The 17,545-nt window shown below is 35.7% G+C and overlaps 1 protein-coding gene across 1 annotated transcript; it reads left to right on the top strand.

The window, feature by feature from the left end:
- The first annotated feature begins 6,348 nt into the window (after positions 1-6,348).
- Positions 6,349-17,222, top strand: LOC109805260 (uncharacterized). The gene is made up of 3 exons (XM_083059556.1): positions 6,349-7,172; positions 15,039-15,205; positions 16,654-17,222. Exons 1-3 carry the CDS (start codon positions 6,551-6,553, stop codon positions 16,672-16,674), a joined length of 810 nt encoding a protein of 269 aa, XP_082915682.1. The 5' UTR covers positions 6,349-6,550; the 3' UTR covers positions 16,675-17,222.
- The last annotated feature ends 323 nt before the right edge of the window (positions 17,223-17,545 follow it).

Here is a 17,545-nt window from a genome sequence, read left to right as displayed (position 1 = left end):
TAGGCGTTGGAAGGCCATGCCGAGACTTCAGCTGGATGGAACTTGGGTCGAGGCCTTAGGCGTTGGAAGGCCATGCCGAGACCTCAGCTGGATGGATCTTGGGCCGAGGCCTTAGTCGTTGGAAGGCCATGCCGAGACCTCAGCTGGATGGAACTTGGGCCGAGGCCTTAGGCGTTGGAAGGCCATGCCGAGACCTCAGCTGGATGGAGAAGGCCATGCCGAGACCTCAGCTGGATGGAACTTGGACCGAGGTCTCCCGCGGTTGGAGTTTGCGCTGAGACCTCGGTAGGTGTGGCCTGCCACGTTGGCCCTAGCAGTTACAGACCCAACGGTTACTAAATCTAGACCGTTGGATGTTCCAGAACGAACGGTTGTGGCTTCGAGACGTCGTTTCACCTCCCCCATTTACCTTGCCTATAAATAGGGGGGACCTTGGAAATTTACTTGCTGTAAATTTCCCAAGCGCTCTCGAAACCAGATTTGACCGAGCAAACCGATCAAAGGTAAATTTTGTATTTTTTATTCTTGGTAATAAATGGATAGGGGTTATTCCTCGGCTAGGAGCTGGACGTCCTCGGAGGCGTCGGGTGATGCGTCGGATAGAGAGGGGTCGGGTTCGAGCGAGATATCAAGGTTGCCTCCACTACAATACAAAGTGGTGTTCCCCTCCGACCATCCCGAGCAGGAGGATAGTGGGGATGAGGTGGTCGAGGTGTCGCCTCCGATGACTTTAGCTGTGGCTTTGGCACAAGCTACTGAGGTGGATGCTAGAGGTTTAGGCTGGGTTGGCCAGCGGAACCCACCTACTGACATCGTTGGCGCCGAAGCCTGTGGAGACGAGTTGGAGGTATTTGGCAATGACCGAGGTAAAGGCGTGGTTGGTCCGAGTGCTCGGGCGAAGGCGAAAATTGACTACGGCACAGTGGAGATGCCCGGGTACGAGTGGGTCGACGGTGAGGTTGGCATATACTTCTCGTCTCTCTCGGACCAAGGGTTATTAGATACCTTCGTGTCTTTGGAGAAGTGTTTCGGGAGTGGCGAAGATGAGTTTCCACTGCTTGCCGAGGCGTGCGAGGATGAGGGACCGAACACCGATTTCGTATTCATGGAGTCGGAGCCCGACGAAGACGACTACTTTTACGCTTACATGTGCTGGTTCGAGGACCTTGGGATAGAGCTCCCGTTTGATGACTTTCAGATGGGAGTTCTCCGGGTACTGAACGTGGCACTGACCCAGCTACATTCGAACGCCTGGGCGGCCATGCAAGCGTTTCAGAATTTGTGCTTGTGCGTGGGCCTTACACCCCGACCACTAGCTTTTCTTTACTATTATATATGTCGTCCGAGCAAGCCGGTGAAGTGGGTCTCGCTAGCCCGAGTGCCGAAGCGTGGGTTTCTCCGAGCCTTCACCTCCTCTTATAAGGGATTTAAAAGTGGGTTCTTCAAGGTTCGTTGGGGGCCGGAAATGAGGCCCTGTTTTTTCGACCGAGAAGACTCTCCTCTATTCCCTTTCTATTGGATGAGGCGGCCGACGCGTTTCGAGGCGATACCCTCATCAAAGCTCCCTGCTGAGGACAAAGAGATTGTGGATCTCCTAGACAAGTTGCCGAAGGGTTTGCCTGTCCGAGGCCTCTTGGACATTTTTGAAACATCTCACTTTGAGATGGCTTTGCTAGGTATGTGTGTTAGGCTTCGGTTGTTTAATCAGTTTTAAATTGATGTTAAGATGTGTTTTGTTGCAGGTTTAATGGCCGGAGGCAGCTTAGATGTGACCGCCATGGTCGCCAAGAGGGCGAAAGATGCAAAAGCTAGTGGGAAGGTGCCACAGGCAAGGTCGGCCTTGAAGTTGCAGCGGGACAAGCCTCCCAATGTGATCATCCCTCTGGTCGACGCCAGGAAGAAGGGAAGTACTTCCCGGGTGCGGGCGGCCGAGCATAACATAGAGCCGGAGCGTCCGAGCTCTTCTAGCAAGCGCCCGAAACAACTATCCTTGGAGTAATCGGGTTGTGGCGCTTTTACTATTCCAGCTGTTGTTGCTGGTTCAAACTTCCTCGCCCCAAATGTGCAGACCGAGAACTTGGTCAGCCTGGACCTCACTACCGGGGGAGGGCTGCAATACTTGGAGGGCATGTCGGCTGAGGCCGAGTATAAGCTCTTCTGTGAGCTTGATGCTCAGACTTCTCTCATCGCCAAACATGTGATGATGAGGCACGCCGTCTCGGAGGAGAGGCTCCACGGCCGACTCAAGGAGGCCGAGAGCACGGTGAAGGAGGCGTTAGCAACAAACGTCAAGGTAACCGAGTCGGCAGAAGAGCTGAAGAGGGCCGCCGACGCCCATAAAAGGGAAGCCGACGACCTAAAGTTGGCCGTTCAGAGATTGAAGGCCGAGGTCGCCGCCTCCGCGAATGAGATTGCCCGGCTGAAGGAAGCTGCTGCAAAGTTTGAAGCCGAGGCCACCGAGAAGATTCTCGAGCAGCACGACGCTGGGTTTCGGCATGCGGTTCGGCAAGCCTACTATTACTACGAGGTCCCGGCTGACTTTGACTTTGATGTTAGTCGGGACTTCTATGGTGGCAAGTTCATCAGCTATGCCGAGTTCCCTCAGGGTGCTCAGCCAGATGAAGATGCCCCTCGCCGAGGCATTTCAAGTCAGGCCCCGGTGCCGCCTGTCACCGAAGAGGAGGAGGAGCCCATCATTGATGTGGTCGGCGATGGGAATCCAGAGGGCTCGACAGCAGCATAGGTGGTCAGCTCTGGTAGTTAGGATAGGATTATCTTTTTGCTTCTTTTGCAACCGGGCCGTCAGTGCCTTTTGTAACTTGGGCATTGGTGCCGGTGAACAATTAGAATTTTTTGTGTAAGTAGCCGGGTTGAACGGAAATACTTTAATGGAATTTTTCTTTTGCTTCATTTTTGCCGTTTATGTAAATAATATACTGACTTGCATGCTTAGCCGAGGAGACAAATTAAATTTTAATCCTGGTGTGTAATTACGAGAGTGCTCAGCTCGAAGGTGTTCGGTTTGAATGTGTTAGATTTAGCAATTTGATATGCGGTGCGGAGCTTGCAAGAGTGTTCAGCCTAAGTGTGTTCGGCCTAAGCGGGGTTACGATTTGAAACGCGGTGTGAGTGTTCGGCTTGAGTGTGTTTGACCTAAGCGCATTGGGGTTCGGAGTCGAGTCGTGGTTTAATATTCGAGGAACCTTGGATCGCGCGAGAGCGTTCGGCTTCGGAGTTGGATAATACGCTTTGATACGCGTATTTGGTCACGTGAAGGCTCTTGCCCTAGGTACAACTTTAGTCGAGGAGGGTGCTAGTGTACGCCTGTGCATGGTCGGCCCGAGGGTTACTTGGTGTCTGCTCGTGTTGCAATGCTCGGCCTAGGTATATCCTCAGCCGAGGAGGGTACTCGGGAGGAACACATGTGGGGCGCGGGTGCACTAGCTTGAGTGGTCGGCCGAGGATGACGGTATTCGCGTGTGTTATAGTGCTCGGCTTAGGTACATCCTTAGCCGAGGGGGGTACTCAGGAGGGAAACCTGTATGGCTCGAGAGCACTCTGAGTGGTCTTTCGAGAGTTGCTCGGTATCCGCGTGCCTCGCGGTGCTCGGCCTAGGTGCATCCTTAGCCGAGGGGGGTACTCGGGAGGGAAACTTGTATGGCTCGGGAGCACTTTGAGTGGTCGTCCGAGAGTTGCTCGGTGTCCGCGTGCATCGTAGTGCTCGACCTAGGTGCATCATTAGCCGAGAAGGGTACTCAGGAGGGAAACCTGTATGGCTCGAAAGCACTTTGACTGGTCGGCCGAGGATTGTTCGGCGTCAGCTTGTTATATGAGTGGACTTGCGTGATCGCGACCTAGACATACAATAAAACAGCAAAGGGTATGATGAAATTTGAAAATTTTATTAATGAAGTGCCTCGTTAAAAACCTTGCCGACCCAAAACCCTCCTTAGGGAAAAAAGAATCGGTCAAGGAAAAGAGTGCACTATTACATCAGTTGTAATACACTTTCAAATGCGAGGAAATCCAAGTTCTCGGAATTGGTTCTCCTGATAGGTACTCCAGCTTGTATGCTCTGTTGTTTAGATTGTGTCGCACTCGGAAGGGTCCGTCCCAATTTGGGGCAAGTTTCCCTTGTCTCGGATCTTTTCTTGCTTCGCTTGTGACTCTCCAAACGAGATCTCCTTCACGAAATTCTCTAGGCTTCACCTTGCTATCGAATCTTCTCTAGTAGCGCTGCTTGGTGGCTTCGGCCACTACCAGGGCTCGGTCTCGGATTTCTTCTACAACATCCAGGTTTGCTCGGAGTTCAGCTTCGTTGTTCGACTCTTCGAAGTGGGCTCGACGAAACGATGGTTCTCCAATTTCTACTGGGAGCATTGTGTCGGATCCATATACTAATCGGAAGGGGGTCTCTTGTGTGGTTGATTGGGGCGTGCATCGGTAGGCCCAAAGTACCTCGGGCAACTGCTCAGCCCATGCTCCCTTTGCTTCTCCTAGCCGTTTCTTCAACTCTGTCAGGATGACTTTGTTGGCAGATTCGGCTTGGCCGTTCGTTTGTGGGTGCTCGACCGATGTGACCTTGTGTCGTATTCCTAGGCCGGTTAGGAACACGTTGAGTTTTCGGTCAGTGAATTGAAAGCCGTTGTCGGTCACCAGGGTTGAAGGGATGCTAAACTGGGTGATGACATTCTTCCAAAGGAAATTTTGTACTTGATGAGCAGAGATGTTTGCCAGGGGCTCGGCCTCGATCCATTTAGTGAACAAGTCCACGGCGACGATGAGGAACTTGCATTGTCCTTTTGCCACTGAGAAAGGTCCAAGTATGTCGGCCTTGTTGCCCATCATAGAGGTGACTGGTGTTCGGGTCACATGGTCAGTTGGGGCATAATACGCCGACTCCTCTTGAAGAGTGGGAGTCGACGGCACATAGGTCTGATTAAGACTTCGGAGCTCGGCATTTTGTCGACGTAGTTCGGCCAACTCCCTGGCATCGGCTTCTCTCTGTCTTCGGATAGTGGCCATTTCCTCGCGCAATGCGCGCAAGTCATCTTGAAGGTTAGGTTGGGCTCGGTCAGTGTTCGGCCGGGCCTCTTGTATCACATGTTCCAGTTGCATCTGAGGCATTCCGTACGGATAACGTTCTTGGTTGTTCATGGCGGGATTGTTTTCGGGGTTAGGGATCGGTTGGGTTGTTGTCGATTGTCCTTTGCGCGTTACTACCATGTCTCGGTCTCAGTTGTAGAGTTCTAAGGGGCTGAAAATGTCTCTTCGGGCCCCACGGTGGGCGCCAAATGTTCCTGTGTTAGGATACACACTCCAACTATCCTTGTTGTAGCGGGTCGGGTCCGGGGTCTAAGTCTTCTCGTCCTTCTCCGAGTAGTTCGAAGTGACGGGGGGTGCCTGCAAAGACACTCCAACGCTCAAGTAAGTACTCGGCGTATTAAATGCGGTAGTTGAAAAGTTAGTTACGACCTTGAAGGGGGTCTATTTATAGTGTTTCTTATTGGGCCGTGATTAAGGACTGGGCCCTGGAAAATTAGGGGACTAAATCGGCGTATTACGTAAATTAATCTTTCCGTAATCACTTTGGTATAAATCCATGCCTAGGCCGAGCACACTGACACGTTCCGTTCCATTAGTGGTCGGTTAGCTCGGGTGCTCGATTCAGTCAGTCACGGGCTCGGGTACTTGGCGTATTCAGGTATGGACTAGGGTGTTCGGCCTGGTCGGCCTCCATACGGTATATTAAGTTACCTGGATTGGTAGGCAAAGGAGAACCTTACGTTCCATGGCAACGGGGCGGGTCGGGTTTCATGATACCCGTCCTCGTCCTCGCGAGTTAAATCCATCTCCATCCCTGTACTCGTACCCGTCGGGTATGTGATTTTCATCCCTATTCCCGTCCCCGTTGAATATCGGGTATACTCGTACCTGTCAATTTTTTTATTTTTTATTTTTTATAAAAAATATGATATTTTTAAATTATTTTTTTATTATATTATAATTATAATTAAATTATTTCTCTATCTCATATTATAATAAATAATCACACATAAAAAATATTAATTTTTTTTAATATAATTTAATTAAAAGTGAGTATTAAATTAAAAATGAGAATAGGGATACAGACAAGTACGAGTAGATGGCAGATAAGTACATACTCATACCTGTACTCATACCCAATTTAAAGTATCGGGTTTTACCCGTATTCATACCTAGTTAAATCAAGTATTTTCCATCAAAATCAAGACGAGTTCAGATATTACATGCGAGAATATATTTGTCGTTTCTAAATATATGTTCCTAAATATATATACATATATATATATCATGAAAACTATCCATCCGTGCGAGATAAGATTGAAAACAAATTTACATTAGATGGAGTGTACGTATTTGAGTAAATACTAATAGCATGGCAGAGCCAAAAAGTGAATTTCAGAAAAAGCAGAAAGAAGAGGAGAGAAGTAGTAGTAGTAGTGTAACTAGTGTCTAATATCTCCATTCTCGAGCAAGAGCAAGAGCAAGAGCAAGAGCAAGAGCAAGAATGAAGGTAGCGACGAAAGGCATTTGTAGTCCGGGTCGAAGCGACAAGTTCCCACCACCGTTGATGAGATTCCTCAGAAACAATGCGGGAAGCAGAAGCAGAAGCAGAGGGAGGTCGAGATCCAGCCACACCATGTTTTTCAGAAAGAAGAACAGCGCCATGGAAACCACGCAAGAGCCCTCTTCCCCCAAAGTCACCTGCATGGGGCAAGTCAGAGTCAAATGCTCCAACTCCAACTCCAACTCCAACTCCAACGGACCTCAGGCTCAGACCAACTGCTGCTGTGTCCCACATCGTTTAGTTTCTCTTTTCCGCGGCCTCTGCCAACCGCTTATAAAGACAAAGAAAAGGGACTCCAAAGTCACCCAAGCTTGTTCCCCCAAAACAGAGTTCAATTTCAGGGGAAGGCCTAGACCCAGGCCTAACGCAGTCGTTTCGATTGCTCCTCCCAGAAACGCTTTCTTATTGACGCGCTGCAGATCCGCGCCGGGGAGAAGGGACACGGACCTTCGAAAGTTCCCATTCTTCAGAGACCTTGAGCTGCGTCCTCTCGTGCTCACCAGGTGCAAATCCGAACCCGCCAGAACCGCGCACAACAAACTCAAATTCAACACAACTTTCGGTTTGTGATTACTACCTCTTTCTCTTTCTGTTACTTGCTCTGCTTAGTGTTTATCTTTTTCTTCAAAAGAGTTTTTACATTTTACCCAATTTGTTTTGTGTTTTTTCTTCTCGAGCTCTTGAGAGAATCTCTATGCTCTATGTAATAATCGGTATTCAATAAAAACAAACATGAAAACTTGTTAGTGCTCACTCCTTCATCGTTTCTACTACTACTACTACCAACTATTACTTATTAAACAAGTTTCAAACTCTTGTGTTGCTTCTTCTAGCTGATTTCTCCTTTTGCTTTTATTTCCTTATGCATCATACAACTTCCTCCAACTTATGACAAATTATTGCATGTTTTGAGTGTACTTACTTTCATCTAGTTTAATTTTGCATATCACGTTTAATTCAATTTTGTTATTATTTTATATAAATTGAAAAACCCAACTCAAACTACAGACACAGGATTACTCTGAATTATGGAATATTTTCTTCAGGTTGAGGCATATAAGTGCTCTTGCCCACTTTTCTATTGGTAGTGGGAACTGAGTTAATCTAACAGGAGAAAAGTAAGAAGAGTTTTTTTAAAATATAAATTAAGGAGTTAAAAATTAAAATATTTAGTATAAAAAGAGTGCTATCCTTGTTTTAATATTTGTTTTTTTAATTAGTGACTTGCAACATTTGTTAATAGGATTCAATTTAGTATAATCTTTTATGAGTTTGAGGTAAGAATGACATCTAGTTTGAGTGGATTCGTGAGCTCCTGCACGTGTTAGTTTAATTTTAATTTTAATCTGGCATCCACGTGTCATGGGTTTATGCCATTAAAATAAAATAATAAAATGTGTAGTTTGGGGTGTAGAATAGATATGGTAAAAAAAATAAAAAAAAAATGGTAGTGAATTCATTTTTATTTTCTTTTAAGTTTGGTTTAACATTTTCTTGTTTTGGGACCCTTGTGAATGCAAATAGGTTAAGAAACACATTGACCAACAAACATGCAGTAAGGATTAGGTACCAAACCAAACCACTTTGTCATGCCTAATTACTTTTATGTGGGGTTGTTGGTTGCTCAACTAAGTTCACTGTACCCTCCACTGCATATCTGTTTAATGTTTATTTTATATAAATATAATTTATAACAAATAAATATTTATGAGTATATAAATTATATTTTATAATTTTTATTCAATACAAAAATAAAATAAAATGATAAACCGAAAGAGATGAGAGATTAAGAAAAATTATAAAAATATTCCTTTTTAAAAAAATCAGTTAAAAATATTATTGTTGAAATGAAGAGTAGTCTTAAAAATACTCTTATTTAATGACATTATTTTAATATTATATATATATATATATATATATATATAAATTTTAAGATAAAACTATAAAAATAAAAAAGAAGATAAATTGAAAGCAATGAGTGGAACGCAGTTAAAAGATGACACTCTATTAAAGATGACATATATGTTTTACTAAATTAGTATAATGTTTTTATTAATTTATTTAATCCGTATTTCTTCTTTTTGTTTTGGAAGAAATATTTCTAATATACTTAAAAAATTGCTCTTAAGAAATTATTGTCCAAATTGTATTACATAATAATTATTATGCACCTACGATTTTCTTATTTAATCATCTCTAAATATAAATATTTTAAATGGAAGTATTTTTAAGAATCATTTTTAAAAGAGAGTATCTTTATAAATTTTTCTAATTTTTTTTTATTTCTTTCAATATATCATTGTATCTTATTTTCAAAGTAAATTTCAATATTTTTAAAAGAATTTATTAATAATTTTAAATAAATTTATACATTAATTTATCTATTTATATATATCACATATCACATAATGTAGAATACAAAGATTTAATCTATAAGTACAAGTATTAAAAACACATCACATTTCTATGGGACTTGCACTTAGCACAAACCTCCCCATGCATAGTGGGAATAGGCTAGAGAACAAGAGCGCTCTCTTGCTTAGCACCCACTCATTTTTGGCATAGAGGACAAAGAAAAAAATTTGACTATTGTAACTCTAACATTTAGCATAAAAAAACACTTGCATTTAGTGTTAATTCTATAAAGAATTTTTTTGATTCCCGTACTTAACAAGAACTTAGTCTCTCTTACCGTTATAGTAATAAGACTATTTGTGGCTATTGTGTTTAATGAGAACTAAATCTCACTTAGCATCAAAAGAATAGAGAGCAAATTTTAGCCTTTGGGAGTCTAATCCTTAGAAAGGGTATCCCATACTTAACACTGATTTGTGATTTTGCATAATTGAGAGTTTTTCAAAATCTGACACACTCACTCATTAATTATCAAATTTATTTCAAGGTCTGTTATTGAATTAAAATTGAATTTTAATTTACTTTTTAAAGGAATTAATATCCAAAGAATTCAATTTTTACAATACTACCAAAAATCACACACAAAACCTAATTTACTTGAGAATCCTAACTCTAATACACAACATCTAAAGAACATGCAATCAACAATTTAATCATAAACTAAATAGTTTCAAAGGATTCACAACCATCTATAAAAATTAAAATAAAAGACATATATATATATATATATATATATATATATATATATATAAATCTAATATAGATACAAATCTAAGGTGTTTAGGACCAACTTAGTCTTCCAATATTAAATTTTCGCACCAATGAGTTAGAAAACTTACTCTTCCTTGTTTAGAAAGACACTTTCACATCACATGGGTGCAAACATATCTTCGCTCCTCAAGTTTCTTACTTTTCCATTTGCAACATTGATGACATGAAGTTTTCAGAAGGTAGAGATTAAAGATGACCAGAAAGATCAAAGATCAAAGATTAACTCTTATTTAAAAAAAAAAATCAACTTTTTACTTTTTTTTATTTTAAATAATCATATTTATTTTTTTCCAAAGAATTCTCTCATCTCAATCAATTTAAATAATTATTGAAAAAAGAGAATTTAAGATTGTAATCTTATTACACTTTCCATCCTTTTAATGAGATAACTTAAATTTCAATTAGAAGAGGGAGGAGATGATGAAAGTGAGATAATCTGTCTTCTTTATTTTTTGATAAAATTTTTACCAAAAATGAGATTTAACAATGTTGTGGCGGAGGAAAATTTTTGACATGAACAATAAATTAAATAACTAAATAAAAAAATCAAACAAAATTATAAATTAAAGTTAAAATATAAAATAATGACTTCACCTATTATTTTAAACTTTTATAAGTATAGATAGAAAAACAAAATATTATTTTAAAGAAATAGATAAAATTTGTACAAAAAAGGACAAATAAAAGTAAATATACAATTTTTTTTTTCTGTACAACTAATGTCGTAAATTACTCATCATTAATCTGATCCAAAAATTAATCATGATGGATGTTTATGAGAATTATGTATGTAAGAGTGATATATCTATTCCATCACAAGCTCAAAACTACTAGTCATGATGTTATCTTGGAATCCAATGTTTCATATTATTATAAATTCATTTGCATGAGTTAGTTGCATTGAATATTTCGTTTATTAATCTTCCATGTGACGCTATATGGGATATATTGCCTCCAAACTATTGGTGTTTTGGTCCATCGATCAAGGAACCATTGAATTTTCAAACCTCACCTTTACCATGCTATTAATTTAAAATAGTTTGTGTTTTGGTCCATCGATCAAGGGACCATTAAATTTTCAAACCTCACCTTTACCATGCTATTAATTTGAAATAGTTTGTTTCATCGTACTGTAGTAAAGTCTTGAACCTCACAAAAAAATAAAAAGAGGACTTTTGTATATGAGCATTTTAAAATAGAAATATATATCCAATAAAATATTAGATGCAAAGTTTAATTAAAAATAATATATTAGATGCATTTTAAATAAATAATACAATTTTAACATATTTTAAAAAATGTATCACATTCTTTGTTCATGTTATTGTTTATTATCAATAAATAATAGTTTAAGACAGAATATATATATAAATAATACAATTTTAACAAGTTTTAAAAAATGTATCACATTCTTTGTTCATGTTATTGTTTATTATCAATAAATAATAGTTTAAGACAGAATATATATATATATATATATATATATATAATAATAATAATAATAAAAGTTACTCTAAGAATAATTCTTGATAGAGTTATTTCACTCAATAACTCATAAATTCATGGTTTACATTGAATTTTATCAATCTAATTGTTGAATTAAGTTTTTTTTATTAAATAAATCAAGTCTACAATTTTGTTTGTAAAGTTTGAAAACTATATTTTTGATATTTTATTATGTAAATTCAAATAAATGTATAATATATTTTTATGAGCATATTTTAATTTGAACTTATGTAACAAAATATCAAATAATTTTTAAATTTGACAAAAATTTCTAAAATTATTTTTTTAAAAATACTTTAATTCATTGGTTCAGTCATTGAAATTTAAAATATATCACAAGTTATTGAGCGAAATAATTATATAAGGAGTTATTTTTGAAATATCTTTATCCTCACCCTATATGAGTAAATGATTTTTATGAGTATACATTAATTTGATTTATATAATGAAATATTATATAATTTTTAAATTTTGTAAAAAATTATAAAATTAATCTATTTAATAAGAATTTTAATTTGACGGATAAATCGTGAAAAATTTGTATATATCACAAGCTATTAAATTGAGTAATTTTACAAAAAAATTACTCTCAAAATAACTTAATCCCCATTAATATGGAGAACCTATTATATTAGCTTTTATCCAAAAAAAATGGAAACTTATTTTTAATTTGCATATAAATTAATTTTAGTTTTAATTTATGAAGAAAATTATTTATTTTTTTATTTATATTTTTATATTTTAATTTTTTTTGAATAAATTTATCAAAAACATGCCTATAAAATAAGTTAGAATAAATTTTGTAGTTAATGAAAAATGTTGGAAATGAAATTAAAAATGTTTCGTAATAGTGTGATAGTTAATGCACGTGATGGAAGTGTCCTACCAGTGCAGACAAAGAGCACTTGCATTAGACAATATGCAACCAGTCCAGCCATGAATTAGTTGTCCATCTAGGCCCAATTCCATCAAACCTAACTGCTCATTTAAGTCGATAAGAGAAACACTCTGTTTTAGACAACACAACACCCTCATATAAGTTTATTTAAACCAACCATTTTACTCTTTTTTTTTAAAAAAAAATTGAAACTTATTTTGTGGTTTACGTTCAAAAATATTATATTTGGTTTGGTCATTTAGAGTTAAAATTATTTGATATTTTTAAGTTTAAAAATTACTTCTAAGTTTTTGTCAAAATCTTTTGATTTGAAATAAACAAAGAAAAGAGAAAGTAAAAACTAAAATTAATTATATCTCTCTCATAAGTATTTCAACCAACACTTTGTCACTAGTTTTAGATTTATATGTCAATCATTTGGAGTCATTAATTTACTGCTGCAGAAACTTTTATACTTATTCAATATTGAAAACAAAAGGTCCACTATTTATTTCCAGACTAATTTTTTGGACATATGGACCTCGGGAACAAAAATGACTTTTTGTGTGAATTTGAACATAACGGACTAATTATGAAATTAATTATTTTCATAAAATTATTTATATATATATATATTAAAAGTAAACTAACCCAATTTTTGATTAGAATAAGATCTTATGATCGAATTTTGTTCTCTTAATTATGATATATTAAAAAAATTAGAGTCTTAACCTGGCTGCCATTTTGATCGAGGTAAAAGTAAAACGGGTTGGTTATAGAGCTGAGATGAATGCAATAAGAGAGTTATTCACATGAAATGCCAAATTAAAAATTAGAGAATAATACTTATTGCACCTAGGGCATGCAACTATTTTGAAATTTATTTAATTATTATTTTTATATTCTTTATTCACTATCTAGAAGTCAAATAAATTATAAGGCTATATCTTAGGACAAATTATTAAAGTTATCTAATATTTCACATGTTTGATTATTATGAAGACAAAATAAATATGACTCTATCGTCAATTTTTTCTTCTTCAAAGTTTTCTTCAATAAACATTGAAAAATACTTACGATAACTAATTATGATCACAATTCACAACCTTTTATATAATGTGTATTGCTTTTTTTTTTTTTATTTTTTTTTATTTTAAATAATCATTCAGAAAACAATGTGTAATGATTTCACTTGGGAAGTAAGGGATAATAATGTGTATCTTTCTCGGATGAGTTTTATGGCTTTAACAGCCTTTGGTATTGGGCTTACTGGGGCCAATGGCATTCCATGAACAATTACATTTAAGGGTAGACAGATATTATTATCTTGATGTTTTACATGGACCCAACTCCCTAGAATTGATAACAGAGAAAAGAATTTACCATAGTCACGGTTTTAAATTCAACAGTAGCCACAACATCAAGAATTGTTGACTCATCGTAATTGCATCACTATTGCAATGACAGTTACAATAACACTACTTTTTTTTAAGGTTTATAACATGATGTTGAACCAATTGAATTATATTTTATGTACTTTTATCGGTTGATCATACAACAGATTGCCTTTGACACATTTTCATAACTAATTGGACTCATAACTAAAAAACTTCAGAGCCAATGATATGTTTCAATAAATAATTTCCGGGTTTACATTAGAATATTACATGCATCATGATTATATAGATGGAACTCATAGCACCGAAATCTTTTTAAGCATGGTCCTAGTTAGTTTAAGAAAGAAAGCAAAACATGGAAGCAACATTGAAAATTCTTCTACAAAAGGGGAAGTCACATGTTTGGTGAAGTGGCAACGTCTTGTTCTATATTATTACAAAGGTTTCATACGTGGATCGAGAAGAACTGTGTAAATATACACACACAAACAAACACATTATGTCCCTCTTCGTCCCAGATTTCAATTATATACACATGGAACTGTACCAATCCCAACCATACTTCATCTCTTTCCATCAACTATTTTGAAAACCATTAAAGTTTAAGCAGATATATAGGAACGTGATTTTATTTTAATATCCTAAAAATGACTTCAATTTCAATCTTATTGGAATTATTAAGACATTAGAAATAATATATCTGAAAATCTTTCTCAAAATTAAACTTACCTAATAAAATGTTATTCTAATTCTTTCTAACACACCTAAAATTCATCAACCCTCATAAATAAGCCCCTAATCATTATATATGAGTATAGAATAATTCGATTGTATAAGAAAACTTTTATAGATTGTATAAGAAAACTTTTCAAACATGCGTCCGAGAAAAAGATTAGTCTCTAATTCAATGAGTACACTTGACAGAAGAAAAATAAAGTATGGAAAATATAAAGTATGGAATGGAAGCATTTATGTTGGAAACCAAACATGCAGACCAGCATCTCACAACTTATTGCTGTGTGGGTGTGTGGATGGCGACGATTTCAATATATATTTGGAAAAAAATGAGTGAAAAAGATAAAGAGATGAGAGACATTAGCACACTAAAGCTTAGCTGTGATTTTTCCGCGAGTGTACCTACTTAGTCCCCACCACATCCAATAATTCATTAAAACCCTTCCAACCCCTTCTATGGTTTTTTCTCCCTATAAATCATCCCAACCTTTGCTTCTTTCTCCTAATAATTTCAAGTTTTAACAAAATTTAATTTGAGCATGCCACATATGTCTACCTTCACCACCTGCTTCTTTCTCTTGATTCTCATCCTCGCTCTCCCTCGTTCCTTAAGAGGTTTGCGTCTTCAATTTACATACACAAGCTAGTTCACATGCATGCATGTTTATACTATAATAAGGTTTTATTTTGTTGGTGATATTAGTTAATTGTGAATGTTACGTTACAGGAGAATCAGAGATATATGAGATTGATTATAGAGGACCTGAGACCCACTCATCGGTTGTTCCTCCTCCTCATCACTTTCATATTGGAAAGCCTAAGCCTCAAAAGGGTTCAGTTAGAGGAACCAAAGCTTTGGCCTTGAGGGACACTACTTACATACAAAATAATAAGGCAAGTCTTCTATCATTCTTCAAACTCATTCAATTTCTCCCTTTAAGTATTCATGATCTAGGATTTTAAATTAAAAACATAGGACACGGGATTAATTAATGAACATAGAAGATTTAGTATGTGTTTGGTTTTCACACCAAACTAACAAATACTGGTGGATAGTTAAAAGACGTGGGCTATCTTCAACCCAACATTTTTTTTCAAACACTGTTAATGTCCGAGACAACTTTTGCCGTTATTTCATGTTTTCATCTGTCTGAAAATATTTATAATTTCAAATTCTGAAAAAGACATTTTTTTATAGGTAGAAATTAAGATGATAATAATAAAATTTAAAATTATGATTTAGTGTATATTATTCCAACTCTACTATTAGACCGTAGTGATCCAATTTTAGGAATAAATTAAGAAAATTATTAAACAACATAAGAATGTAAGTTGATTTTACTATTTATTCCTTTACATTAATAAAACCAAAAAATAGTTAGGAAAATAAAAATCCTTTATTTTTAAATAAAAATAATTTAAAGCAAATTAAAGCTTCTAAAATTATAATTATTTTGATATAAAAGGAAACAATCACCGGAGTTGAATTCCCTGTTGTTCATTTAAATTACACGAAATACAGACATGGATCTAGCAGTGATGGATCTGTAGAGAATTTTCTTTCTTTAATGTAAAAGGTATTTTATAAGGCTAAGATCACCATATAGTTAAATTTTAAATTGCAAAACATCTTTATCCAAAAAATATTGAGGTATACGTGATGTCTTAATTTTGGATTTTCAAACAAATTTTAATTCAAAGAAAATCATGTAATGTACGTACTAAATTTTACATGAAATTGAAATATATTATGTATGATAAATTTTTTATTTTTATTTATAATAATTACTTTAAAAATCATGTCAACATTTCAATCATTTTTTTTACACTATAGTTCGTACAAATTAGGTTCCAATAGTTTGAAATCCAATCAAGCAAACAATTATTTAGCGAGAGAATTAACGAAGCATATATCTTTTTTTTTTATTTTTTATTCTTTCATCTAGGTTTTGGATCAGTTTTTTTTTTTTGTTTTCATCTTCTTCTTTCATATGTATAATTTTTAAGGAAAAGTATTTTATATTTAGTTGCTCATTAATTTAAATTTTAAAAAAATATTAGTTATTATTTTAAATTATTATATTTATCTTTTTTTTTTATTTAAGATTTAACAAACTTATTATAAACAAGGAAAAAAAATAGACGGGGATAGCAGCAGTTTATTTGTTTTTTAATTTTAAATATTAAATATAAACAAAACTTTTTACAAAATCTAAAACAAAAACTATCAATAGTTTTAAGAATAAAAATATTTAACCCTACATTTAATTTTGTTTTAAGTAATTGCTCGAAACATATATTCCAATCCTCCTTTAATATCTAATTGCTCTTTTCTTGTGCAGGTTAAGAAAGTTCATGGATGATCAAGAAGCCTTACGGATTAAATGGAGTATGACTTTAATTTGTGATCTCAAACAGAAATATAGTTAATGCATGATTGTAAAGTTGAGATACTGTGTATCAGTATGTTTGTTCATGTGTATAATTGATAATAGAAAAAGAAAAAAAAATTGAACATATATCAAATTTTGAAGCTGGAATGATTGAAGGTGTGGGACTGTGAATCAGGTACATTAAAATTTAGTGCATGGATGATTAATTAATGGAGAAGGGTATATAGGGATTGGTGAAATTGGACGACAGAAACATGCAGCTACAAATGCATCATGTCTCAATGTCATCATGCCAGCGAAGCTTTATCATCTCAATATTAATGCTTTCGTCCATTTAAATTAGATTCATAAATACTGATATAGGCTTAAATAAGAGAGTGTTGACTCCTATAGCCCATCAAATAAATTGAGTTGGCTCAAATATTTCAAGTTTCAACTCTCTGATCCTTCATAAATAACTAAAATTTGACATGTACTTTGCCAATTTGATAAGTCAAATAAAAGGTTGCATTGGATTATTTCTTTTCTTTGTGCTTAAATTACTGTTGGTATGTTTATAAATTTTTATTTATCTTTGTAATACGTTTTTTATTTATTTTTATTTTATTAATGGTGATCGACTTATTTGAGAAATTATAGTTATATGTATTATGAACTTATTTTCATAGTATCGAAGAATTTATTTTTATGACAAAACTTAAACGTAGTATTATAGGTGTTATTTTTTTAATTAGAATAACAGTTTTACGTTAGAAACATGTATTTATATTTAACATAAATCTTAATAATATATATTTCACATATTATTAAAGTAAAAATTTAATTCTGATTAGAAAATAAT

The sequence above is a fragment of the Cajanus cajan genome, chromosome 7 (genome assembly GCF_000230855.2).
Source record: "Cajanus cajan strain Asha chromosome 7, NIPB_CcT2T_4, whole genome shotgun sequence".
Lineage (NCBI taxonomy): Eukaryota > Viridiplantae > Streptophyta > Magnoliopsida > Fabales > Fabaceae > Cajanus > Cajanus cajan.
This window is presented reverse-complemented; position numbering and strand designations above follow the sequence as displayed.

What these genes read in the sequence shown, in the direction of transcription:
- LOC109805260 (XM_083059556.1), top strand. Translation starts at nt 6,551, where the DNA reads ATGAAGGTAGCGACGAAAGGCATTTGTAGTCCGGGTCGAAGCGACAAG. An exon ending in CAAATTCAACACAACTTTCG is followed by an intron (nt 7,173 to 15,038) that starts GTTTGTGATTAC and finishes GTTACGTTACAG; the next exon opens with GAGAATCAGAGATATATGAG. An exon ending in CTTACATACAAAATAATAAG is followed by an intron (nt 15,206 to 16,653) that starts GCAAGTCTTCTA and finishes TTTCTTGTGCAG; the next exon opens with GTTAAGAAAGTTCATGGATG.